Source organism: Grampus griseus (genome assembly GCF_964374135.1).
Source record: "Grampus griseus genome assembly, chromosome: 10".
Classification (NCBI taxonomy): Eukaryota; Metazoa; Chordata; class Mammalia; order Artiodactyla; family Delphinidae; genus Grampus; species Grampus griseus.
Window position 1 is genome coordinate 31,470,185 of NC_139004.1, and position 27,435 is coordinate 31,497,619.

Here is a 27,435-nt window from a genome sequence, read left to right on the forward strand (position 1 = left end):
TCAATTTCAGCCTCTAAGAAAACAGGCAAACTGGAAAGTAAACTGTTGGCCGTCGTGCGGCTTCTATGGGATCCGGGACTTCTTTGGTCGCTCTTGCCGAGGTGCGTAACTTCCAACATAACCTAACGCTTTGCGGGTTATTTATATTCCCATCATTTATAACCATTTATTGTCCCCACGTAAATTAATACCGTTGCGGGTAGGGAAAAGGCAAAGATGCTTCCGCTCCCTCGAAGCCCACAGCGTCCCAAGGCCTGGAGCATCCCCGGAAGACCCGGCTCCACTCCCGCTAATCCCTTCCCTTCCGCCAGGGCCAACCGGCGCGGAGCTCTCGGGGTCACGTGGTCGCCGGGGGAGGGGAAGTGGGCGGCTCGGCGGCCGCCATCTTGCCGGCTTGGAGGCGGAGCGTGAGGAGAGCAGGTCGCGCGCTTTCCCGCGCCTTCCCTCGCCCAGCCCCGCGCCGCCCTCCGTGCTCCTCCCCACTTCTGGCTCCTGTGGCCGCTCCCTGAGTGGAGGAGCGGGGAGCCCCGGAGGGCGGGGGGGGGTGTGTCGGGCGCGTGCTCGCGCCCTCCAACCGCCAGCCGCGGCCGCGGAGGCGCGCTTGGCCGGGCCCCAGGGGCGGCGCGGGGCGGCGGGGAGGGGGCTGCTCTGGGTGCGGGGGCGGTGCGCGGCGGCTGTGGCGGCCCGGGCTGCAGCTGCGGTGGCGCGCTGGGGGCCCGCGTCCAGCGCGCCCCCGGTCGGAGCTGCCGCCGTGGCCGCGGCTGCCGGAGCCATGTACCGCAGCGGCGCCCGCTCCTCCGTCTCTTCGCACCGGCCTAAAGAGAGCGGCGGGGGCGGCCCGCGCACCGGCCGCAGCTCCGGCTCCTCTTCAGGCCCGTCTCGCCGCACATCGCCGCCGTCCTCCGGCTCCTCCTCGTCGCGGACACCGGCTCGCCGACCCCGCTCGCCCTCAGGGCACCGCGGCCGCCGGGCCTCGCCGTCCCCTCCGCGGGGTCGCCGCGGCTCCCCGTCTCCGCCCCGCGGCCGCCGGGCCTCGCCGTCCCCGCCGCGGGGTCGTCGCCTCTCCCCGTCCCCGCCGCGGGCCCGTCGCGGCTCCCCGTCTCCGCCGCCGCCGCGGGGCCGACGACTCTTCCCGCCAGGCTCGGCCGGTTTCCGAGGGAGCAGCCGGGGGGAGTCTCGCGCCGATTTCGCCCGGGACGGCCGCGGAGACCATCCAGGCGACAGCGGCAGCCGGGTAATCCCACCCCCTCGACCCGGACTCCCTTTCTACTGCAGTCCTCTCGCCCGGGGTTCCCGCTTCCAGAAACGCCCTCAGCCCGGGCGACCCGAGGCCTCCAGGCCGGGGTCCCCACATCGAAGGCCATCCATCCCCCCCGGCCTCCTCAGCGACGCCCAAACCAGGAGGTTCCCGGTCAGCCCATGGAGCTTCATTTGCACAATAACGGACTCGGGACGCGCCCGGGCGCCGGGTCGGGAGGCAGTGCTGCATTTCCTGGCAATAGGTTGATTCTCTCACTCTGGGTGAGGTGTGGAAAAGTTTGCCGGGGCAAGGGGAATCTCCTCCAAGCCGTGTGCCTGATACTTTTTCAATAGTTGGTGTCCTCAGAGTTCCGTGGTTTTGTATCCCCTAGACCTGAGCTGCGCCCTGGATCTTGGAATGGCTGAAATGTCTTTGTGGCGAGTTAGGGTGGCTTACACAGTTCCAGGGTAGACACCGAGAGTGTAAACTGTTAGCTCTCTAAGTTAGAGCTGTGCCTCCGAAATCGAAGTGTGGGTACCCACAGTTATTGTAATAGCTGTTGCTGTAATAGCTACCTAGTTATGTGGCAGGAATGATGCTTAGCCCTTCACTTTACACGTTCTCTTTGAACATTAACGACCGTTTGAGGTGAGGGTTCCTCATCTAACAACTGAGGAACTCAGAGAGGTTTAAGTAACTTGATCAAGGCCACGCAGCTAAGAAGTGGTGGAGTGTGATTCAGTTCATCTCTGCCTGGTTCCCAACACCCTGATTTTAACTGTTATGTTTCCCTGCTAAAGGGACAGAGCATGAGGTTAAGAAGTTTAGTTTAGACGTAATATTGACTTCTCACCATAACCACCTTGCTAGTAGAGCCTCCTGGCAGAATCTGGTGTTTTGGAATTTGTTTTTATTATCAGTTCACCAATCTTTAAAAAACAAACCAAAAAAAACCCACCCCATGACAAAGTTTCTGTCTTACTGAGTGGCTTTCTAACAGTATCTGGGTACTCTGGTCATAGATGAGTTGACTTGTCACTGTGTTAAGATTTTCATAGCTGAGCATGTATAGTCTGAATGTTAGTCACTACAGAGAAAGTAAGGAAGACAGAAAACTACTAGTTTGTATAACCTCCCCTTTCTTCTCCAACGCAAAACCTATTTGCTCCAGTCTTTTCCGTCTCAGTAAATGACATCACCCATTGCTCAGCCAGAAACAGTGAACATCTCCCTTCTCCCAATCCGTAAGAATAACTTCATCTATCTAACCTGTCAGCTGTACCTCCAAAATACATCCTCCAAACTGTCCTGCTGCCATCACTCTAGTCTAAACCCTATGACCTCTTGCCCAGGTTATTACATTAGTCTCCTTTACACTCTTGTTACCATCCAGTTTTTTCTGTACCCAGCAATCAAAATGATTTTTAAAGACCTTCATTTTATACATTTGAGAAGTATTTATTGAACATTTACCATGCTGTTCTGGGCACTGGGGATACAATACTGAACAAACCTGTCAAAAACCCCTGCCCTCATAGAACTTATATTGTAACAGCAGGAGTCGGATAATAAATAAGAGAAGTAAAAAGTTTTGGCATGTTAAATATGATTAAGTGCTAAGAGAAAAAGAAAACAGAAGGGAGTTACAATTTTTGATAGGGTAGCCAGAGAAGGCCTTCTGGGAATGTGACTTTTTAATAAAGACCTGAAGAAGATGAGGGTTATGGACAATATGAGCATTTGGAGGAAGTAATGTAGTTAGATCATATCACTCCCCTGCTTGAAACCCTTCTGTGGCTTGTTATACTAGGAATAAAAACCAAGTTCCCTAACTGTGACTTCTGACTCTCTTCTCCTATCACTTTGCTGCAGTCACACTGGCCACCTTTCTGTTGCCCAAAACATGCTAAGCTCATTACAGAGCATGTTCTTTTTGCCTGAAACATCTTCCATCTGTTCTTTGCAAGGCTGACATCTCATCATTCAGGCTTCAAATTAAGTAGTATCACCTCAGAAAGCCTCCTCTAACCAGCTTATCTGAAATAGCTCCTTTTCCCCAATCTCTTTCATGTTATTGTGTTTTAATGACTTTATACTGCTATCAGAAGTGCTCTATTTTTTTTTTAAACCTGTTTTTGGCTTGCCTCCTTTACTGGAAATGTATAGGTTCTGGCAGCAGGCTTAATTCACTCCTCTAGCCCCATGCCTGGTACCAGGAAATTAAAGAATAAGAGGTCACTGATTAGGAGGGTTGGAAGCATGGACTTTCATCTAAGAAAAATGATAATTTTTTTAAAGTCCTTTATTTTTGGAGTAGAATCTTACCGTAGCCATTTCACACCTTGTAGGACCACAACTTTGTGACTAGGGAGGAGAACATTTTTGAATGTAGAGATATCTTGACCTTATTGACTACTTATTGTGTTATTTTTTACTTTTGTAGAGACGCTCTCCTGGTCTGCGTTCTGACTCTTCTTTGGAACAGAGCTTAAGGATCACTGTTGGCAATGACCACTTCTGTGTTGGCATACCAGAACGGCGGCGGCTTAGTGATCGACTGGGGTCACCAGCGGATAATCTGGAGGATGTGGACAGGTAGGCTTCATCGGAGACAGGGCACACCATAGTAGTGCTTGAAGTTAGAAATGTTGCTGTTTTCTGAATGATGTATTTGAAAGGGTGGCGACAGCACTGAAGTTATACCCTGCATCCAGTACAAAGTATAACATTGGAAAAGGGTTTTTCAATGGGGTAGACTCTGAAAGAATTATGTAGGACTTCCCTGGTGGTGCAGAGGTTAAGAATCCGCCTACCAATGCAGGGGACACAGGTTCGAGCCCTGGCCCGGGAAGATTCCACATGCTGCGGAGCAACTAAGCCCGTGTGCCACAACTACTGAGCCTGTGCTCTAGAGCTCGCAAGCCACAACTACTGAGCCCATGTGCTGCAACTGCTGAAGTCTGTGCGCCTAGAGCCCTGCTCCGCAACAAGAGAAGCCACTGCAATGAGAAGCCTGCACACCGCAACAAAGAGTAGCCCCCGCTCGACGCAACCGGAGAAAACCCGCATGTAGCAACAAAGACCCAACACAGCCAAAAATAAATAAATTAATGAATGAAAAAGAAAAGGTTTAGCTAAATTCATGATATATCTATATCTATCTATCTATATATGAAACATATACACATTAATAGAAAGTGAGAGATCTTTTAAAATGTGTGTTTTCTTTTTTATATTTTCTCGGCTGCGTCGTGTGGTATGTGGGATCTTAGTTTCCCCGACCAAGGATCGAACCCGTGCCCCTTGCATTGGAAACGCAGAGTCTTAACCACTGGACCTCCAGGGAAGTCCCTAAAATGTTTAATTTTAGTTACTACTTTACAACCACTGAGGGCTGAGGAAGGGCATTTAATACTCCATAGTATTAAATATAGATCTCAGGTACTAGGAACTTAGGTATATCTGGGAAGTAAATAATCACATTAGGTGTTTTTCACCTCATAAAACAGTAAGGATGGGAGTACAGGGAAGGCACTCTTTCTGAGAGCTGAGAACCATGTCTATTAATGGTCTCTGCCCAGTACACTAGGAGTTTTCACAAATGTTTAGCAGTACCAATAAATCAATATAATGTTCTTTCAAACTGAGATTGTCCATGCAGTAGTGCACAGAGTATAGGCAGGCAGGTTGGGGACAGCTGGGCAGGAAATCTGAGGACCACTGCTGCCCTTTGGTAATATTTACTTCAAAGCTTCAGTGGCTATTCAATGTAGTGAAGCAAAGCGGGACAGTCACATAACAGTGAAACTTCTGAGTTTCAAGGTGTGTAACTATTAATTGAGGCAACAGCTCTTGCATTTCTGGCTGCTTCTATTTTGGGAGATGATTGAGTAGGTGGTGCATGGTGTGATTCTCTTCCTTCCTTGCTGAGGTTTTGAGGTAACTTTAGCATTTCCTCTTGTTAGTTCTGGGTATCACCTCACTTTCCCATAAACTTTGTTATGCATGTGTGCTTCAGAAAGCCAATTGTCTGTTTAAGTTATAAAAATTAAAAATTTCCTCTTAGGATGTTTGAGGTTGTAATCTTCTTTCACGAATACTGTTTCAGAGAGACAAATTTATTTTAGAGAAAGTGAGATTAAGACTCTAAAAGGAGGTCCCAGGCCATTCTTTAGACTTTTTGCCCCCAGCACTCTTGCTCAATATAGTTTGTGTGGATAATAACTGTCGGCTAAAACCAGGCCATAGGAATGTTGGCACTCTCAAGATGTCTTCTCGACTGTGAGTCCACTGTTCAGTTGATGAAATGAGCCATTTCCATCCTTTGTATGTAGGGTGTGTTTATTTTTTTCCTGAGACCCTCTATTCTTTCTCTTCCCATATTGAATTTGTTAAATTTTAATACCTGGTTTGGGTTATAGCCAAATCAAGGGTTGTCAGTCTCCTCACCATGGCAGCTCTGTGTGTACGATTGTAACTTACTCTGAAAAGGGAACGTGAACATGTTGTATGAAGACTCTTAGCTTCTAAAAACTTGTGGATGTGAGGTTGATTTCCCTTGTTTATCAAAGTACTACGCACATTATACGTTCCATTCATGGAATTCTCATCTCCTAACTCCTCCTTGCCCTGACGTAGGTTGAGGGAGTAGAATTTTTTCCCTCTGATTTGCCTTAGGGAACAGACAGAAGCAAACAACTTTCTTCAGGCATTTTGGGGATTCAGCAGAGGAAAATAATGGGAAGTTTGGGTTCTGGAGGACCTTTTTTTTTCCTCATATACATTTTAAGCAGCTTTATTTAGCCATAATTCACGTACCATACAATTCACTCATTTAGAGTGTACAGTTCAGTGACTTTTAGTATATTCATAGAGTTGTACATCTACCACTGTGATCAGTTTTATTTTTATTACCTTATCCTTAGCTATTAGTCTCACCGCCCGCCCCAAGCTTATTACTAATCCACTTTCTATCTCTATAGATTTACCTATGCTGGCCATTTCATAGAAATAGAATCATACAACGTGTGGTCCTTTGGTGACTGGCTTCTTTCGCTTAACATATGTTTTCAAGATTCACGTTTTTTCGTATAACAGTGCGTCATTCCTTTTTTTTCTTTCATATAACAGTGCGTCATTCCTTTTTTATTGCTGATAATAATTTCATTTTATGTGTTTTGTTTATTCATCAGTGATGGATGGATAACATTTTAGTTGTTTCTGCTTTTTAGCTATTATGAATAATGCTTCTATGAACATTGGTGTACAAACTTACGTGGATGTATATTATATGTTTTTTTAATTTCTTTAATGGAATTTGTAAACACAGAAAAAGTAGAATAGTACACTGAGCCTCCATGTACCCATCCCTACATTGAACAATCAATTTTTTAAGTAGATTTTATTTTAGAAAAGAGTTGGACTTAACCAAAGCTTTCAGAGAGAGTTTGTCAGTGGACTATTCTGAGCTGCAGGGGATCGGGGCCCTTTTTAGGACTTACTTTTATTGCAGCCAATTCTCTTTCTTATCCTTTGGGAGAACTGGGGAAGGAGGACGTGAGCTTCTAATCAACCTGATTTCTGCCTGTATTTACAGGATAGCTCATTCTTTTAACTGTTTCTATTCCTTCTTTCATTGTTTTTTGCCTCCTTTTGCTGGAGATTGCAAGTTTAAAGTGAGTCTTTCTGAGAGCCATTTCATTATTTCTAGCTTCTTGATATTTAATGTTGGATTAGATCTTGGGCTAGTATGTTGCTTGGTGGAGACATGTAAGAGTCCTGGTGAGGAGCAGAATGTGGGAGCATGGATGCACTTTCCACTACCCATGGAGCCTGTGATTTTCCTCTACACTAATGTGATCAGAGACTATGTATGGTAGATGGTGTTTTGGCAGTGCAGTGACTCAACTCATGGATGTTCCTCCCTGGAAATAGATGTCTTCGTGGCTGACAAACCTACAGAGTAAAATGTTTTACTCTAGTTACGTTCGATTTCGGAGATCATCCTTGGTCATTCTCATTCTTTCCTATTATTTCATAGTACATTGGGACCTCAGAATTCCCCAAATTCTTAGGGAGGAGGTGAATAACAGGAACCTCAATTCCCATATGTGGCATGCTTATAGAGGAGGTGATAAAGTTTATCCTTTATAGTCTTTCATAAAGTTATTTATAGCTGTTACCCAGGTCTAAAACTGAACAAAGACTGGGCTGGCGAATGAGAAAAAGCAACTCTTTGATGTTCTACTTAGTCCCAGAAATAGGAAAACAACTATAAAAAAAAAGAAAAGTCATTTCTCAAAACTCACAAAAAAACAAGTAGCTACTAGCATGTAGAAGACAGCAATAATTACCAACCTCTGAACAGTAATTCACTCTGAAGTGTGAGTGACATGTAAGTTTTTCAAAGTGGTATGCTTAAAGTGCTAGGGGATCTTTATTTCTATCTGTGATTTAAGTCAGAAGCTTTTAGGGGGCAATAGAAACTCTGACCATAGTGCCCAAAAAGATTAGGATATTGTGTGTGATATAGAGATCTGCGCTAAAAGGACAGATGTCCAATCCTGTATTTTTACCTTCATGCCATGAAAGTCTAAGACCTTTTTATTTCTATAAAATAAAAATATATAGTGAGATAAACCATCACATACTCTTTCTGGGCCAAAGATTAGCAGAGTGCTTGTGGATATCCAGGCAAGGCAGGAAAGAGGGTAACAAACAGGCTGTGAGGGAGTTTTATGGTTTTTAATATATGAGCCAGCAAAACAAAGCATTGGAGAACCTTCTAAAACTTATGAGAAAATCATGCCAATTGGATAGATCAATGGTTAAAAAAAATTTTTTCCCCACAGTGAAACTCTTTTTTCCCAAAGGAAATATTATATAGAACTTTATTATATAAACAGATAAAGTTGGGACCAGTATGATTTCAGTGAGGTGGAAGGCCCAGAGCCATGCAGGCTCTTAACCTCCTTCCTTTAGGCAGCTCCTGAGCACTCTTCAGAATCTCTGTGGAACACAGCTTGAAAATCATTGATCTGAACTGGTGTTTCTCAAATTTTAAAGTGCATACAGATCACCGGGAGGGCTTGTTAAAATGCAAATTCTGATTCAGTAGGCCTGAGTGGAACCTGAGAACCTGCATTTCTAAAAACTTCCTGGGTAATACTGATGTTGCTGATTCAGACCACAGTTTCAGTAGCAAAGAGCTAGAATTTAGCTAGTGTGAAGTTGGGTAACCCATGTCTCTTTGTAGTCTGGTAGTGGTGTTTTTGCGTCTCCCAGACCCTAGCATGATACTATGCATCCCCAAAGTCTAATCAGAGAGATTAGCCTAAGAATTCTGTCTAGATACATTAGTAGTATCTTTGGTTAGAGGCTCCAGCTGCTTGTGCCCTGGGGAAAGGGAGAAGAAGTATTCCATGTATATACATAGATTTGTTCTTGGACTTCATGATTATTGTCTTTTGTTCTAAGCATTCTACAGCCCCCTTGCCAGATGTCAGTCTCTTAGCCTTGTCTGGTCTTGCTCTTTCCAAGTCCATTATATTCAGTGATGCTTGTCTCTTTTCTCAGGGATGACCTGACTGATGATTCTGTCTTCACTCGAAGCTCCCAGTGCTCTCGAGGTCTTGAACGATATATTTCCCGGGAGGAGGCACCTCTCAGTCCCTTCTTGGGACAACTTGACGAGGACTACCGAGCAAGAGAAACTTTCCTGCATCGGTCTGATTATAGTCCCCATGTCAGTTGTCATGATGAGCTGTTGCGGGGAACAGAACGGAATAGAGACAAACTCAAAGGCTCCTACTCTATACGACCTGAGGAAAGGAGCCGGGAGGCCAAACGGCCCCGTTATGATGACACAGAGAAGATACACAGCATGGGAGGTGATCACACAAGTTTTACATCGGGGGCCCGCAACTATCGACAGCGTAGACGGAGCCCGAGTCCTAGGTTTTTAGACCCTGAGTTTCGAGAGCTGGACCTTGCCAGGCGAAAACGAGAGGAAGAGGAGGAACGAAGTAGGAGCTTGAGTCAGGAACTGGTGGGAGTTGATGGTGGTGGCACTAGCTGTCCCATCCCTGGATTGTCAGGTGTCCTAACAGCATCGGAGCCAGGATATTCTTTACATCGGCCAGAGGAAGTATCTGTGATGCCCAAGAAGTCAATTCTGAAAAAGCGGATTGAGGTGGACATGGAGCCTTCCATGCAGGTCTATGCTGCATTTCTTCTAGGGTCTCTTGCTAGTCCCTGTAATATTTTAAAGCCTAGTTACTTTCCTGGGGGCTGTGTCCCTAAGGTATCTTTGGAATATGTGTTGGACCAACATTGTTATGCCTATGAGCCGTACCTTCCAGGACTCTCCAAAGGAAACTGTAGGCTTCATAATGCAACAGTAGAGGGCTTCTACTGTCATGTATTAGGCTTTCTAAACAGACATTTTGGAGAGTATCTATTAAAGGTTTTTTTTTTCCGCCTCTAAATTGGATAGTCCTTTAGGATCTTTGAATATGGGTTTCTTGGAAATGAAGCTTGAAGAGCAAAGGGAGGAGCTGATCTGAATTTTCCTCATCTCTCTTTAAAGAGAAGAAAAAATGTATGAGTGGTAGGACAGTAGACCAGAAATCAGATGATTCTGATTCTGGACCCGTCTCTACCACCAACTTGCTGTGTGATTTTTAAATAAGTCACCTAACCATTCTGGACCTTGATATTTTTTTCTCACTTATGAAAAGATGGTCAGGCATGAGCACTTGTTTTTACCTGTCCTTTTAGGAGCTAAATGTTTCTGAAGAAGTGCCTGAGGGCACTTAGGGAAGTAAGGGAAGGCGATCAGTTAGGGTTAACAGAGTTTCCTGACCCTACTTCAACCAAAGTAGCTCTGCTTTTATGTTTTTTTCAGGGATCCATAAAAAAGAAAGCAAGTAAGCTAGGGCATCTCTAAAGTCCTTTTGAATTCAAATTCCTTGATAAAGACTACAACAAATGGGCAAAAATGCAGACTCAATCTGCCTTCTTTTCTGTTTCCCCCTGCTATGGCAGAACCATCTGGAGAAACGGGAACCCAAATCTTGAACCTGGCTAAGGACCTCCCTTTCATCCACATTTATCTTTTCCCTATTAATTCAAGAAGAGCAAAGTATTTATGCATTTATCTCAATTACTAGTTTTCTGAGATTCTGCATAGAGGCTAATTCAGTTATGTTTGTCTTTGCAGCTTGAGAGTTTTTCCAGCAGTACCAGCTCCAGCCAGGATCACTCCCTTTACTCTGGACACTCATCTCTTCCACTAAGTGGTGCTATTGCTGCTTTTGCCTCAGAGGTTGAAAACAACAAGGGAACTGTGGTAGAGACTACCCTGAAGGAATCTCAGGGCAACCTCTACCAATGGGGCCCCCTCTCTGGGATACCCAAAGACAGCAGTCCCCTCAGAGAGCAGTTTGGAAGTTTTCTGTGCCACAAGGAAAAATTGGATATGAAGGCTGAGGGACCAGAGCGACACACAGACTTCTTGCTTCCTCATGAGAGAGCTAGCCAGGATGGCAGTGGTTTCTCCTGCATTCTGAGCATGTTAGCAGATTCTACCAGTACACAGGAAAAGAGGCGACGTAGCTTCCCTGACATTGAGGATGAGGAGAAATTTCTCTATGGGGATGAAGAAGAGGATTTAAAGGCAGAATCTCCACCAAAGCCCCTTGGGGGCTCTGAAAGTGAAGTTATGAGGCAGAAGGGAAGCTCCCTACCCTCTTCAGCTCCAGCTGTAAAGCTAGAATCAATAGAAGAGACCAGTCCAGAATATGCAAAGATTCATGACTTGCTCAAGACCATAGGGCTGGATATTGGAGTAGCAGAGATTAGTAAACTGGCTGCACGCACCCAGGAACGACTTCATGGCAAGAAGCCATCACGTTCCTCTGCTGACCGCCGTTCCTCTGTTGACCGGCACTTTTCAGCAGACCGCTGTTCCTCAGTTGACCGCCGTTTCTCAGCTGATCGGCGCTCTGCAGATCCTCACAGACTGGAGAGTGGAGAGGCACACCATAGCAATACCCACTCCCCAGAGGTATCCCATCCACACCCAGTCTCCCCTGTGGATCCTTACCTGCTCACAAAAAACAGCCCCCCGTTCCTAAAGTCTGACCATCCAATGGGTCATATTGCAGGACCTGAGGTGGTTGGCAGTGGGTTTCAGTCATCTGTTGCAGTCAGGTGCATGTTGCCATCAGCCCCATCTGCCCCAATTAGACTTCCACACCCTGCTTCTTTATCTCAGTTTCATATGCCAAGGGCCTCTCAGTTTGCTGCAGCTCGGATACCTCCAAACTACCAGGGACCTGCCATTCCCCCTGCTTCCTTTGATGCCTATAGGCACTACATGGCATATGCAGCCTCAAGGTGGCCCATGTACCCTGCCTCCCAACCTTCAAACCACCCTCTACCTGAACCACACAGGATAATGCCAGTTACCAAACAAGCTACCCGTAGCCGTCCCAATCTCCGTGTGATCCCCACTGTGACTCCTGATGAGCCCAAGCAGGAGGAGTCAGTGCTGGGCTCAATTCCTCCTGCCCAAGTGCCTGTCCATGTGTCCATCCCATCACTCATAAGATATAATCCAGAGAAGATCTCGGATGAGAAGAACCGTGCTTCCCAGAAACAGAAGGTGAATATTAGCTTTGGGCATCCTGTGCCTGAATCTTCTATTTTAACATAAATTTTTATCTTTTAGAGGGAGCTGAAAATTTGCAAGGCCCAAGGCAGTCTTTAGAGACTGCTGTCTTACCATAATTTTTTCTTTTATGTTTTCTCATTTGGACTAAAGTCTGGCCGTAGGTCCCACTGTGATTGCTAGACTTCTTTTTTAAGTTTATTTCTCTATCTGAATTATCAGCCTTAGGACCCTATGGGTAGGAGCTGGGAACCTTGAAGTCTTTAATATGACCTCATCAGGGAGAGAGGAACCAAAATTGGGCTGGGTGAAAGAGAAATCAGGAAATCTATGTTTCATCCCAGTGAGTTTTGGATCTTTTTCCTGTAGTGATTATGGGGTTTAAAAACTAATAACTAGTTGTTGCTTGGTAATTAAACCAAGAAGTAAGCTTTGCTTATTCTGGTTTAACTTAGAGTCCAGGAATAATAATATTTTTTGATACTTTTTTTTTAAAGTAGTTTTTATAGTGTCAAAAATAGTTTTTATACTTTTTTTTAAAAAAGTAGTTTTTATACTGTTCATTGGGTTCCCAGGCTATAGAAAGGGAGCAGTGGCTGGGGTAAAGATATAATAATTATAGATGCTTTAGAGCAGTAGGTAAAAATTATGTAGGGATGAGGAATACAGAATAGAAGAATTTTGAATAGAAAAATTAATATGTACTGTTAATTTTACAGGTTCTTAATAACTAAAAACTCATTTTGTTAAACAAGGTGACCTAAGGATGATAAAATTGTAATATGTGTAAATTTGGTTTGCTAATAAAATTAGAAGAATTTCGAATAGAAAAATTAATATGTACTGTTAATTTTACAGGTCCTTAATAACTAAAAACTCATTTTGTTAAACAAGGTGACCTAAGGATGATAAAATTGTAATATGTGTAAATTTGGTTTGCTAATAAAATAATTAAGACCTGAGGAGAAAAGGCAAAATTGTAGGCCTAATCTCATTTTTTTTCCAGTTGAACAGAAATTTAGCTAATCCTTGAGAAGACAAAAAACACCTCTTAATTTTCCATGGTACTTGGGTGCCCTGAACCTCAGTCTTTTGGTTTTTTTTTTTTAAGTCTTTTGGTAAATAGGAAGATACGTTCCATACAACAAAACCTAAGACTGCAGAAACACTGTCTGGAGACTAGTGCTTTCCCTTTACGTTTAAAAACCTAGTACTTGGGGCTTCCCTGGTGGCGCAGTGGTTGAGAGTCTGCCTGCCGATGCAGGGGACACGGGTTCGTGCCCCGGTCTGGGAAGATCCCACATGCCGCGGAGTGGCTGGGCCCGTGAGCCGTGGCCGCTGAGCCTGTGCGTCCAGAGCCTGTGCTCCGCAGCGGGAGAGGCCACAACAGTGAGAGGCCCGCGTACCACAATCAAAAACCAAAAACCAAAAAAAAAAAAAAAAAAAAAAAAAAAAAAAAAAAAAAAACCTAGTACTTAAGTCAGGGCTGACAATACACAGATTTTTCACATGAGCTCCTTATATAGACAAGCCATATTTGTTTTTCCATTTGGTGATAGTAATACAGTTGAAAGATCAGGGCTTTAGGGCATGCGTAGCTGGATTTTAAATCATCTTACTATATGATCTTTTGGTATGTTACTTAGTCTTTTGCAACCTCAATTTTCTTACCGTGAAACAGATAGTTTCATGACTAAATAAGATGATATATGTAATGCAGCTAACATAGTGCTTCATCCGGTAACACATATTAGTTCCCTTCTTGATGGCTCCTTTTGGGCTCAGAACTACTATCTAATAGTGTAGTGCTTCCTGTATGAAAAAAGTACTTTCCGGTCAGTACAGTTCTGGAAAGGATAATTCTATTCTGGCACTTGGATTGGAATGAAATATCACCTTCACTATAAAGTCAGCCTCTGTGTGCAGGCATTTGGATTCTTGCATTCAGATATTATCTAGTGTGAAGGTTTATGGAAAAGAACAATAGAAAAGGGATGTTGGAGGCTAAAGGATCTCTTACCATTTTGTACTTTGCAGGTTATTGAAGAGAGGGAAAAGCTGAAGAGTGACCGGGAAGCTCGCCAGAAGAAGATGTACTATCTCAGGACCGAGTTGGAGCGGCTTCATAAACAACAAGGTATCAGACACTTCTTTGCATGACTGCCTTTTGTAACTTTAGTAGGAGACCCAAATGGAGAGCTTTGGGGATTCTCAGACAGTTCATTGACACTGAAGCTTCACTTTCAAACAATTTTTGATATAATTAGACTTATAGAAAAGTTGCATTAATGGTGTAAAGAATTCTCAGGTTCCATGATTATTAACATTTTACTATATTTGCCTTATCCATTTTTCTCTCTCAGTTGTGTTTGTGCATATGTGTATATTTTTCCTGAACTGTTTAAGAGTAAGTTGTAGATATGTATTCCTTTACTCCTAAACACTTAAGCGTGTGTCTTCTAACAACAAAGAATTCCCTTGGATAACCACAGTATGCTTATCAAAATTAGAAAATTAACAGTAATGTACTAGTCTACTGATCTTACTCATATTTCATCAGTTGTCCCAATGATGTCCTGAAGCAAAAGAAAGTGAAAGATTACACATTGCATTCAGTTGTCATGTTCTTTTAGTCTCCTTTAATCTGTAGTAGTTCGCGAATCTCCAGAAGAGGTCACATGTTTTGTAGAAGTCCTTTAATTTTGGTTTGTCTGATGTGTCCTTATGATTAAATTCAGGTTATGCATTTTTGGCAGGAACATCACAGAAGTGATGCTAAGTTCATATCAGGTGTTGATTTGTCCCATACTGGTGTTGTCAACTTTGATCATTTGGTTAAGGTGGCGTCTGCCAAGTTTCTCCACTGTAAGGTTACTATTTTACCCTTTTCAGTTAATAAGTATCTTATAGGGAAGATACTTTGAGACTATGTAAATATTCAGTTACTCCTCAAATTTTGGCCCACTAGTTTTAGCATTCATTGATGATCCTTGCCCAAATCAGTTATTATTATGATGGTTGTTAAATAGTAATTTTCTAATTTCATCATTCCATCTTCGTTAATTAGTTGGCTTTCTACTATGAGGAGGAGCTTTCCACCCACACCTCCTCCCCCATTTATCTGTCCATTTATAACAGTATGAACTCATGGATTCTTAATAGGTAATAATATTTTACTATTATTATTTATCTTCATGCTCAAATTGCCCCAGATTTGGTCAGTAAGACCCCCTTTAAGTTGACTCCTGTGTCCATCATTTTTTGAGTACTTCCTTTTTGGCACAAGAAGATGCTCCATGATGCCTCTATTGATTCCACCTCTTCATCTATGCTTTTAGGAATTCACATACACTAAGAACATAGCAAGGCTTCTATATTACAGCTTGGTGATAGCATGGAAGAGTAGAAGTGGGAGAATATATAATTTCTTCTGTTTGGGTTTGGGCTGTTTAGGGATGAGAAACTTAGTTATTAATCCTGTGAGGATTAATTCATGAGGACCTGCAATTTGGAATAGGAGATAACATTAGGTGAGCTTGAGGCAAAACCTAAAACTCAATGGAGGTATTGGTGAAGGGTCGTTAAATCAGGTAAAGTCAAATATGTGACTGAATGTTTTTTGCCCTCTGAGTAATTCTTTAGTTCTCTGAAGAGGACAGCCACAGGATTCATAGTCACACATGCACACAAACTTGTATATACCCTTTTAGGGATTCATGCAGTGCCTCCCTGAAACCTATCCATAGGTGCTTAGTTAATAACCCTTACATAAGAAATAATGTAATCACTCAATCACTTTACCTCCATAGGAGCTTCAACTAAACCAGCCCATGTGGAAGGCAAGTCTCACCTGCTTTTAGAATGTTTTATGGAGAAAGATTTTGTGACCATAAAGTCTTGAGAATTAGTACTTATGACTGAAATATGACTTGTTAACTTTCCTTGTGCTTCTTTCTGTTGACATTTGACTACTCAGGGGAAATGCTGCGTAAGAAACGAAGGGAGAAGGATGGTCACAAAGACCCACTCCTGGTAGAGGTGAGTCGGCTTCAGGATAACATTATGAAGGACATTGCAGAACTTCGACAAGAAGCAGAAGAGGCAGAAAAAAAGCAGTCTGAACTGGACAAAGTGGCTCAGATCTTGGGAATTAACATTTTGGATAAATCTCAGAAGTCTTCAAATGACAGTAGGGATCCTACAGAGAAGACTGGGAAAGCAGAAAAATCCAGGAGTCCAGAAAAAGTGTCATCATCCTCAAACTCCTTTTCCAACAGCAAGGTAACAACTCAACTTTTCCTTTTTTATTGTATCTTTTATTTCCATGGACTCCTAAAGAAGCCTTCTAACTAACCATTTTCTTAGCATCCTTTTCCAATCTGTTCTTAGTCTTGCTAGAGTTATCTTTGTAAAGCATAGTTCAGATCATGGTATTCTCCTTCAGAATTTTCGCAGTTCCCCATTGCCCACAAAGTAGAATCCTGGGCCCTCCATGTTCTAGTTCTAGCATTTACTCCTTAACTCACTCCAGTTTGGCTTCTAGTTTTCTCATAACTCGTAATGCCATTTTGTAGGTTCATATTTAGCAACAAGGTCACCACTATGTTGTACAGCCTCAAATTCAGTTCTCAAATCAGTATTTGATATAGGGAACCACTGTCCCCTAAAAAAATGTTTTCTTCCCTTGGCTCCTATCACATTTCTTTTCCTCCTATATGCTGGTTGCTCCTGTTTAATCTCCTGATCTTTAAATATTTTAGTTCTTCAGGGCTCAGTTCTAGCCTAATTCTCTAGAATTCTGCTTTCTCCCTAGGTCATTTCATTCAGTCCTATGCTGAAATACCATACTGACAACTTTCAGTTTTATACTCTAGCTCAGGTGATTCTTCTAAGGTTCAAATCTGAGTGTCCAACAGACTACTCACTATTTCCACTTCATTGTCTCATAAACACCTCAAAATCAATATATCCTAAAGTAAACTAAGATTGTGCTCAACCTCCCTCTAACCTTTTCTTCCTCTGTTGTTACCCATCTCAGTGAATGATACTACTATCCAACAGTTTTCATGCCAACAACCTGAAGAGCATGCTTAGTGCTTCCCCCCCGCAAACTGCTCCACACACCAAGTCAATTACAGATTGTGCCAATTTTCCCTCCAAAGTAAATCTCAATTCCATTCATCTCATCATCTCTATTGCCATCCAAGTTCAAGCCACCTTCAGTTCTTGCTTGTGCTGCTACACTCTTAATTCTTTCTCCATATTCAGCTGGTGATTGAGATACTTCCTTGCCTACCTCTTCAGCCTCATTTCACGCCTCTTTTTTCCTTTGCTCTCTGTAATTTCGTTACTGGCATTTTCATTCCTTAAATGTTTCATCATTAATGTCTTTGTGTCTTCTCCTCCTTCTGGTTACCATGTGAAACCCACTCTTCTTATCCTGTCTTCTAACTAACTCATATTCATCTTCAGATCGCAGATTAAATTATTTCCCTGACTCCCTTCCTTCACTTTCCAGGTTGTTAAATTTGCCTGATATACACTATCATAATACCTGACATTTTCCTTCTTAGCATTTATGGCAGTTGTAATTATATAATTACATGTGTCCCCCAATTAGATTTTAAGGTTCAAGGGATCAGGGACCATATCTGTCTCATTCTCCTATATAGTCCCCAGTACATAGCTCAGTGCCTGGCATGTAGCAAATGGGTAGTGCTCAAGAAATATGACACTACACTTTATACTCCTGCCACCTTAGAATGCTTGCACTTTTCCAGATGTGCCTCTCTAATTTTGCATTAATAATCTTCTTAGCCTGTCTCCCAACCCTACTCATCCACTAAGGTCCAACTTGAATACTACCACCTCCGTGAAGAATTCCTGAATTCCATACAGATTGAGTCAGCCCTTTTTTAGCACTCCCGTAGTATGTTACTTTGTTTCTTTATAAGATTTATTTCATTCTGTCTTACTGAAAACATGATTAAGGTCATGCCTGGGGGCTTCCCTGGTGGCGCAGTGGTTGAGCGTCCGCCTGCAGATGCAGGGGACACGGGTTCGTGCCCCGGTCCGGGAAAATCCCACATGATGGGCCCGTGAGCCATGGCCACTGAGCCTGCACGTCCAGAGCCTGTGCTCCGCAACAGGAGAGGCCACAACAGTGAGAGGCCTGCGTAGCGCAAAAAAAAAAAAAAAAAAAAAAATAATGCCTGTTCTCATGCCTGTGTCTTCCACTAAATGAGAGCTTCTTGAGAATAACAGAATATAACTTATTTATTTTTGTGTGTCCCATGGCATCTGGTATATCTAGTACATAGTAGATGGTCAGTTAATGTTGGGGGTTAGAGAAGAAGATATTCTGTATTCTCTGTCAGCCAAGCTCTAATTTTTTCATGTCTTCCTGGGAGAGTTCTCTTTCTCAACCAGGTAAGACTGTATTCTTATATCAGGATCACTGAGTTCAGGGCCTTTGATGGGAGAAGAGCTTGAAAGTTCCGACCCTTTGTAGCTGACTTACACGTTGTTTGGGGTTCCATTTATGCACCAACCCCATGATAATCTATCATCTTGACTTGAGTGAGCCTTCATGCTCTCTGAAGCTAACAAGGATATGTTGCAATTGGATTTTCATTTCAGCAGTAAGGAATATTCTGTTTACAAGCTCTGTTTCCTACCTGTCCTTGGTATTTCTTCTTTCTTTGCCTCTTTTTATTTTATTATTTATTTATTTATTTTTTTGCGGTACGCGGGCTTCTCACTGTTGTGGCCTCTCCCGCTGCGGAGCACAGGCTCCGGATGCGCAGGCTCAGCAGCCGTGGCTCACGGGCCCAGCCGCTCCATGGCATGTGGGATCTTCCTGGACCGGGGCACGAACCCGTGTCCCCTGCATCGGCAGGCGGACTCCCAACCATTGGGCCGCCAGGGAAGCCCTGCCTCTTTTTAAAATGCATAGTTGGTTTGAGATTTTCTTTCTCTTGAATAGGTCATTTCATAAAAATAAACACATACACACAATTCCACAGTTCCGTTCACCTAGACACAATTGTTACTAATACCTTGGTGTTTATTATTCCAAATTCCGTTCTTCCGTTCGTTCATTTAACAAATATTTCTTGATCTCCAAAAAAGTGCCAGACACTGTTCTAGATATGGGAAGTATAGCAGGGAACTATATAGACAAGGTCCTTATTCTAATGAAATGGGAGAAGATAGTCAATAAGTAAACAAGTGCAGGTTAGGTAATGACAAGTGCCTAAAAAAAAGAAAACAGGATAAGGGATATAGAGTAGTTAGGGAAAGTCTTTTGGATAAGGTGACATTTGACATTCTGTGCCTATTTACATATCTGTATTGATTATTCAGATGTATTTTGTTACTTACTTTCCTAGTCTATCATGAACATCTTTCCATGTCAATAAACAGACTTTTATAATATCATTTTTAGTGACCTTATTTTTGTTGTTGTATGGATACCAAAATTTATTTAACCAACGAAATCACCTGTAGTTTGACATAATTTTCTAAGGATAAATGTCAAGGAGTAGAATTGCTGGGTCAAGGGTATAAAGAATTTTGAGGTATGTACTATGTATTCCTAGGTTATCTTCTGGAAAGATGGTGCCCGTTAGTACTCACCAGCAGTGTATGCATGTGCCCATCCCTTACCTGCTGGGTGCGATCTCTTTAGTGACTCTTGAATAGGACTCTAATAGGGGAAGATTATCTTTGAAGTCTTAATTGTTTCCCTTTCTCCATATTGTCTTCCTCTCCCCACTAGCCAGTATTCAGAATGCCCAGTTCCCTGATCTTGTCTACTGTGGAACCTCATTCATACTTACCTTCTCTGTGTTCCAAAATTTACCGTTTGTCTGTGCCTCACTCCCCAATGTTATTGGGGAAATTCTCATTTCCTGAATTATCTTGTTCCCAGCTTGCTGACAAATGATTTCATATTAAAGTATTTTTTAAATTTATTTATTTATTTATTTATTTTTTGGCTGCATTGGGTCTTTGTTGCTATGCGCAGGCCTTCTCTAGTTGAGGTGTGCGGGCTTCTCATTGCGGTGGCTTCTCTTGTTGCCAAGCACGGGCCCTAGATGTGTGGGCTTCAGTAGTTGCGGCACACAAGGCCCAGTAGTTGTGGCTCACAGGCTCTAGAGTGCAGGCTCAGCAGCTGTGGCGCACGGGCCTAGCTGCTCCGCGGCATGTGGGATCCTCCCGGACCAGGGCTCGAACCCGTGTCCCCTGTATTGGCAGGCAGACTCTTAACCACTGTGCCACCAGGGAAGCCTTAAAGTGTTTATTATTGATACTTAATGTTGGGGAGTTGATATGTTTTAAAAGAGGATTCATGTTAACTCAAAGGTGTTAAATTCTAATGGTGATACTTTAGGCAGGTAGAAATATTTTACCCAGATCCTTTTAAGTCATCCCACATAGATGACTATCCCCTTTGTCTATGCCAGCCTTACTCTCTAGTTATCTGTATCAGGATGTGTCTGTGATAAGAGAGTTCACTATCATCTGTTTTTTGCACTTGCTTAATCTGTCAGTTACCTTTTCCATTTTGGTTTTTCTTCCCTCCCTAGTTGTCATTACAGTTGATAAATTTAATGTATTTAATCGCATAGGTAGCACATTTAACATCTACCAAAGGGTATACGGTAAAAGACTCCTATCCATTTCTGTTCTGTATTACCCCTTCCCAGAGGCAACCAGTGTTTCCATAATCTTGAGTATTCTTCTAGATATTTTAGGATATATAAGTAAATATATTGCCATTATGATTTATTCTCCACGATGACATGGCACTATGGAATCTAATTAGTTCTGTTTGAGCCTTGCAGGAAGATTTCTCATGGGGTTATTCCTAGTTTGTGCAGTTTTAGGCACTGGAAATATGGTCATATGGTCCTATTTCTGTTATTGTGGTAGGCTATTTGCTTTTTCTGAGAGAAGACAGATCTAGACTACTTTGAATTCCTTCTTAGTGCAGGTTTTTCCCCCTCTAGGAATCAAAGGTAAACAATGAGAATTCCCACACTAAGAGCCCCAAGCCTGCCGAGAGCCCCCAGCCAGCTGCTAAGCAGTCTGATCAGCCCATTGCTACCTATGAGTATTATGATGCTGGCAATCACTGGTGCAAAGACTGCAACACCATCTGTGGGACCATGTTTGACTTCTTCACTCATATGCACAATAAGAAGCACACACAGGTAGGTATCCTGCCCTCTGTTATTTCCATTCTTGCCCTCCTTCCCCTCAAACTCCTATACCCCCATCTGCATTACAAAGCTGGAAAATGAAACATTCTCATATGGGCAGGAGCCCCAATCTGAAGAGCCAAGAGATACCAACAAAGGAGACACCATCCCCAGGGCTCAGTCCAGGGGACCTGCCTGTAACTAAACACCATGACAAGTGTAAGTGAGGCTTCTGCCTCTTTTGATTCCTTGAGTACCTGATTATTTGTTTCATTTTATCCATTGCTAGTACTTGCTCTAACATATGTTTACCTTTTCCACAGGTGATTTCCGTTTAAACAGTTGGCAGAGTGGGTGGGGGTGGTTAGCTGGGGGCTTCTTGTCCCCCTGGTGTGGGGGAGAGAAAGAGAGAGAAGTGGGTCATTGAGTTTTTAGTGCTGTGTGTGAGCACCTCTGCCTCTTGCAAATAGACACTGGATCCCTACAACAGACCTTGGGCTTCAAAGACCCAGAGTGAAGCCAAGCAAGATGCTGTAAAGCGCATTGACAAGATAACTGTTCCTGCAAAAGGTGTGTTTCCTCCCTGCCTTTTCTGTGGTTTCCTTACATTCAGTCAGGGAAGAGGTATCCTTGAACTAAGGTACAAGGAAGCAGCATAGAGTGAGACATAACCATTACTTCTAACAAAGCTGTAAGATTGCCTTCTATATGCAAAACTAGTTCCTAAAGAAATAAAGAGAGCTATAAGACAAGAATGATCTCTACCCATATGGCTAAAAATCTAACAGATGTTAAACATACACATTCCACTGAAAAATATAACTTCCTTTGTGCTTGCTTTGGCAGCATATAGACTAAAGTACGGCTTTCTTCGTCACTGGCTTATGCACCAAAATCTTATTTATTTGAAATCTAGGTAAAAAAGAACAGTCAGAGGTGCAATATGACTGCCTTTTCAACTAAGAACTATAAAATATTTTTGAATAGTTGTTATTAGGGGCTAAGTTGAGAAATAGAAAGTTTCTTTGTCTTTAAACTTCTTAATTTCTTACCTTTATAAGTAGTCAGTGCTGCTACATCCTTTACATCTGTAGAAGATAGATTCTTAAGTAATTAATACCAACATGAGAGATCCTCATACCAATAGTACTGGGCTATTTGGGAGTATAATTTTTAAATCTCCTAAGATGCTTAGTGCTAGTTGGAGTTTGAGGAGAATCAGCAACAGAATTGAGTCTGGCACAGAAAACTCCTGAATTAACCAGTTAGTGTTCCCAAAACGTAGAAGGGGTAGAGGTCCTGAGTACAAGCTTTAAGTTGGGAAGACATACCACTGGGATTCATCTAAATGCTCCTGACTTGAAAGTGAGTAAGGTCCTCTATACCATTAACCATTTTACTACAAAAGGGAAGTGGGATTTCCTTTGGTTTCTGTCATCTTGGGTAGAAATGACTTATTTTCTTGACTTTCTTCCACTTCTTCCAGGCTCTGAGTTTCTGATTCCCATCACTGGATATTACTGCCAGCTCTGTGAGGAATTTTTGGGGGATCCAATTTCTGGAGAGCAACATGTGAAGGGTTATCAACACAATGAGAAATATAAGGTTGGTCTTTGTAGTAGCTTATGGAGTTTCCTACTTTCTGCAGTAATCCTTTTGATGTTGTCAAACAAACTCAGAGCCAGAAAAAGTCATTAATATTTCAAATTCCATATAATCACTGGGATGTTCTCCTCAATCCTAGTAAGCAATGCTGACCTGAGAGAACCATTTATCCTTGAGGAAGGTGACTCTGAGGATTTCCACTAAATGAATTCTAACAGTGGTAGGGCCAACTTTTCTCTCTTATAGTATTTTGACCAGTTATTGAGCCTTTATCTTTTCTCTTCCTAGAAATATGTGGTTGAAAACCCATTGTATGAGGAGCGGCGGAATCTGGACCGCCAAGCTGGCTTGGCTGTGGTCCTAGAGACAGAACGGCGACGGCAGAGTGAGCTAAAGCGCAAACTCAGTGAGAAACCAAAGGAAGAGAAGAAAGAAAAAAAGGCAAAGATCATGAAGGAAGTAAAGGAGGATGACAGGGTGTCTGAGGAATTAGAGGACCAAGTGTCTGAAGGTGGGAACTCCCCTGAAAAGGCTGAAAATAAAAGGAAGGCTAGCATCAAACTCCAATTAAAAGAAGAAGTAAAGAAAGAACCACCAACATCTTCCTCTTTTGGGAAATTCAGCTGGAAGAAGCCAGAAAAAGAGGAGGAAAAAAGTTCAGTGGCCCCAAGTATTCCCAAAGAAGAGACTGTGGAAAATAGTAAGGACAAAGAGGATGGCAGAGCTGAAGCTGGGAAGGCAAAGCCCATCAAAATCAAACTCTCTGGGAAAACTGTTGTTGCACATACAAGCCCTTGGATGCCTGTAGTGACAACTTCAACCCAGACTAAGATCCGACCCAACCTGCCTATCCCATCCACAGTCCTCCGCAAGTCAAGTTCAGCCACAGTAAGCAAGCCAGCTCCTCTTAACACCTTTCTATCCATCAAGTCCTCTGGAACCACTGCTAAGCCTCTGCCAGTGGTTAAAGAGTCTTCAGCTGATCTCCTCTTGCCTCCCGACATCATCTCTAAAGCATTTGGAGGGGAAGAGGTGATTCTAAAAGGGTCTCCAGAGGAAAAAATGGTGCTGGCTGAAAAGAATGAGCCATCACATGTACCTGAACAAATGCTACCACCTCCACCACCACCACCACCTCCACCGCCACCTCCACCACCCCCAGTTATACCTCATCCAGCTGCCCCATCTCCTGCTCAAGCAAATGCTATTTTGGCTCCAGTAAAATCAAACCCAACTATATCTCACACTGTCAGCCCTGGCTTCCTGGGTCCTAACATTTTGAACCCAGTATTACCGGTAGCCATCATGGCCTCAGCACAGCCAGCTGCCATTCCTTCTGATGAGACGGCTCCTGGGGTGAGTGAGAGTGACCGGGACCAGACCCTGTTCTCTGTGTTAGTGCGTCCTCCACCTCCCCTCTCAAGTGTGTTCAGTGAACAAGCCAAAAAATTGGAAAAGCGAAATTCATGCTTAGCCACAGCCAATGCTAAGGATCTGTATGACATATTCTACAGTAGTGGTGGAAAAGGGGCCCCTGAGACTAAGCTGAGTGGTGGTCCATTGGCTAATGGGGAAAATAGAGCTGAAAGTTCAGACATCTCTTCCACTTCTACTTTGAACAGCAGTGCATCCCAAGAGGAGTTGCCTCCAGATAGAAATTTGGTCTCTGCTCCTTTAGTCAGCAGCCCTGAAAAGCCCATTTCAAAACCTCTGGTGTCCCTAGGGAAATGGTCGGTTGTAGAAAATGTAGACTCAAAAAGCAGAGGCAGCAGCTATGGCTTCTTACAGCCTCTGACAAGGTTGTGCCAAAACAGGCCTTATGAAACTGTTACCCCAAAGACAGAGACTTTGGCCATGTGGACTTCTAGTTCCTTCCAGAGTGATGCTAATAGGGATGTATCTCCAGAGGGGAAAATTGAACTTGACCTGGGAGACCCTGGGCCACCAGGTGTCAAGCCAGCCCCTGAGCTGTCACATGTACACTGTCATACCATGGAATCTCAGAAGCTGTTAGAAACCCACCTTGTGGAATCTAGTAACCAGGATGAGGAAAGCCAAGAGCTCCACCAATCTAAGGATTGTGGAAAAAGTGAAGTAGAGACAAGCGCTGAACTAAAAGAAGGGGGAGTGAAGCTCTCTGAGAGGACAGTGGGAGAGGGAACAGATACCAATGTTGGGCCCAATCGTGTAGAGGATTCTAATTTGAACCATGGGAACAGATACATGTGGGAAGGAGAAGTAGAACAGCCCAACATGCAAATGACTGACAAAAAGGCTAAACAGTCCAAGAAATTGATAACAGGAAGTAAAACTCAAAGTAAAGTAGTGACTGAATTGAACGCACAGGCGCTCTCTTCCACAAAGGCAAAAATAGACTCATTTCCGTCAGAAGCTAGGTCTTTACTCCAGAACCCACAAGATATACCTGTGAAAATTTCTGCCCCAGAATTGCTCCTTCAGTCCCCAGCCAGATCAGATATGTGTTTGAAAGATAGTGAACAGGAGCAAGGAGTTTCAACTGCTAGTGAGGAGTGGCTAGAAAATTCAGCTCCAGGATCAGCTTCTAGAGCCTCTAGGTACAGAAGCCTTAAACTGAAGAGAGAACGATCAAAAGAGTTTCAGGGTAAAATGATCTATGAACTGACTGTTTGGGATGAGAACAAGAAGCCAGAGACCTGGGAGAGCCCAGAGAAACCCAAAGCAGAAGCCCTGGATCTTCGAGATGTCCATCCAGAACTAACACTGACAATAGAAAGCAAGACCTTAGAAAACTTTGAAGTTACAAACTTAAAAGTAGAAGAGCTTGCTGCCCTGGGGAACCTGGGGGATATAGGTGTTGATTTCTGCAATACTCGGGTAGACCCAGCACATAGATCCGCAACTGCCCTGTCTCAGAAAGTACGTGAAGAGAATTCTATGTCACCTATAGGAAGTAATCCCTCCACTCTCCCTGACTTTGAACCAATACCATCCTTTTCTGAGTTTCCATTAGATTCTCCCAAAACCCTGGTGCTTAACTTCGGAGCAGAGGGTGAACAAAACTCATCTAATCCCGGAACTGGGAGGATCACTCCTAACATTTTGAAAACTGGACTTTCTATAGGAAATGTTGGCCTTGGCTTGGGGAGCCTAGAGGGAACACACCAGGCCCTTGACCTGTTAGCAGGAGGAATGATGCCTGAGGAAATAGAAGAAACTTCTCAGTTAGAGAAACAAGAGTCACTCAGATTGGAATCAGAAACAATTAATCCTTTAGGCCTTGGGCCATCTCCTTGCCTTCCGGACCTTGTTGACTTTGTCACACGGACATCTGGAGTTCAAAAAGAGAAGATATGTTCTCCTCTCTCTGAGCCAAGTGACCCTCCTGAGTGTAGTTCCCTGGAGATGGGACCACTACAGTTAGAAATACCGAATGCATCCGTCACGGAGGTAGCAATTCCTCAAGTAGCTGAGTACAATGACAGCCCTTTGAATATGGTAAAATCTATGGCTTCAGGGTCCCATACAAGGGAGCAGGTAGTTGGAGGCAATACAGTCCCTCAGGAAATAGCTGCACAAGAAGCTGCAGTTGATGACATCCAGGACCACACAGAATCCAGTGTTCACAACTGAGAATACAAATTCAGAGCTACTTGTGGATGAATCAAATTGGCTTCTAGAAATCAGGTGCCCAGATGATCCAGGACTAGTTGGCTCTCTCATCTGGAACCTACATCAAGAGATGCAGTCAGCATCTTAGAGTAAATGTTCGTGGAAGCTAAAAAATTTACCTCCTTTCCTTTTTTCCGTTTTCCTTAAGATACCAGACAAATCAATCATAATTTCTATACATATCTGTAAAAAAGTATTTTCTGTTAATTATTATTATTATTATTTTTGCCAATTTATTTTCTTCTACTTTGTCATTAAAATCAAATGTCTATCTGGCTCACCATATAGTGTGCTTTGATTGTATTTTGGCTTTGACTCTGCCATTTCTGGAATGTGGGGGAGGAGGGAGACAGAGCTGACTTCTCCAATTGCTGTGTTGTATTCCCACCCAATTTTTTGGGCAGCTGATGGATCTCTGGGAGAAACACAAGAAAACCTGCTGAAATGGAAAACTACTGCTGAAGGAAGGATTGTTCATCTCTTAGGCTTCCATTTGGATGGGCCTGCCTTAACATTGTTTGAAATGCAGCGTGAGTAGCTCTTTTGTTTACTGTTTACTTCCTTGTGGCATGTCAACCCCCCACACTTCCCTCATTCTGTTGCCTTTGCTTGAGATGGTCCTGCTAATCCACAAACCTGTTTGGAAATGGCCTCAGTAAACGTGGAAGAAAATCTAGCAGGCTCACTTTTCGAAGACGACAAATCGGTAAGGCTTATTCATGCCTCAGTGCCAGGAGCAGATATGCTTTTTGGGTCAGTTTTATTTTCGAAATGGCCTTTGTTCACTGTATTGTGATCCACTGACACTTTGTGTGAAATTGTTTAGCAGCCATTTCTGTTCTAAAGAGGTAGAAGATCTGAAACTTGCTTTGGGATTGGACTCATTTTCTCTTCCCACACTCATATGTATTTCTTCCTCTGCCTCTCCCTTTCCCAAGTTATTTCCACCATAGTGTGATGTTTTGGGTTGTACATTTTGTTCAAAAGATTAAAGATTTATGAGTGGCTTGGACAAGTTTAACTTTATTTTTAATGTATTAATTACTTGGAATAAATGCATT

At 43.2% G+C, this 27,435-nt stretch overlaps 1 protein-coding gene across 2 annotated transcripts; it reads left to right on the top strand.

Annotated features, from left to right (window-relative positions):
- Positions 1–772: 772 nt before the first annotated feature.
- ZNF318 (zinc finger protein 318) lies at positions 773–27,435 on the top strand (the record flags this gene model as incomplete). 2 transcript variants are annotated; one of them, XM_082662631.1, is made up of 10 exons in its annotated part: positions 773–1,234; positions 3,684–3,835; positions 8,816–9,455; positions 10,461–11,906; positions 13,950–14,049; positions 15,889–16,193; positions 20,927–21,130; positions 21,589–21,688; positions 22,605–22,723; positions 23,012–27,435. In XM_082662631.1, the coding sequence occupies 10 exons, from the start codon at positions 773–775 to the stop codon at positions 26,333–26,335; spliced, it is 6,852 nt and encodes a 2,283-aa protein (XP_082518757.1). In that variant the 3' UTR covers positions 26,336–27,435. The 2 variants fall into 2 exon arrangements, with proteins under 2 accessions (XP_082518757.1, XP_082518758.1); XM_082662632.1 differs by lacking the exons at positions 21,589–21,688; positions 22,605–22,723; positions 23,012–27,435 and adding an exon at positions 21,240–21,383.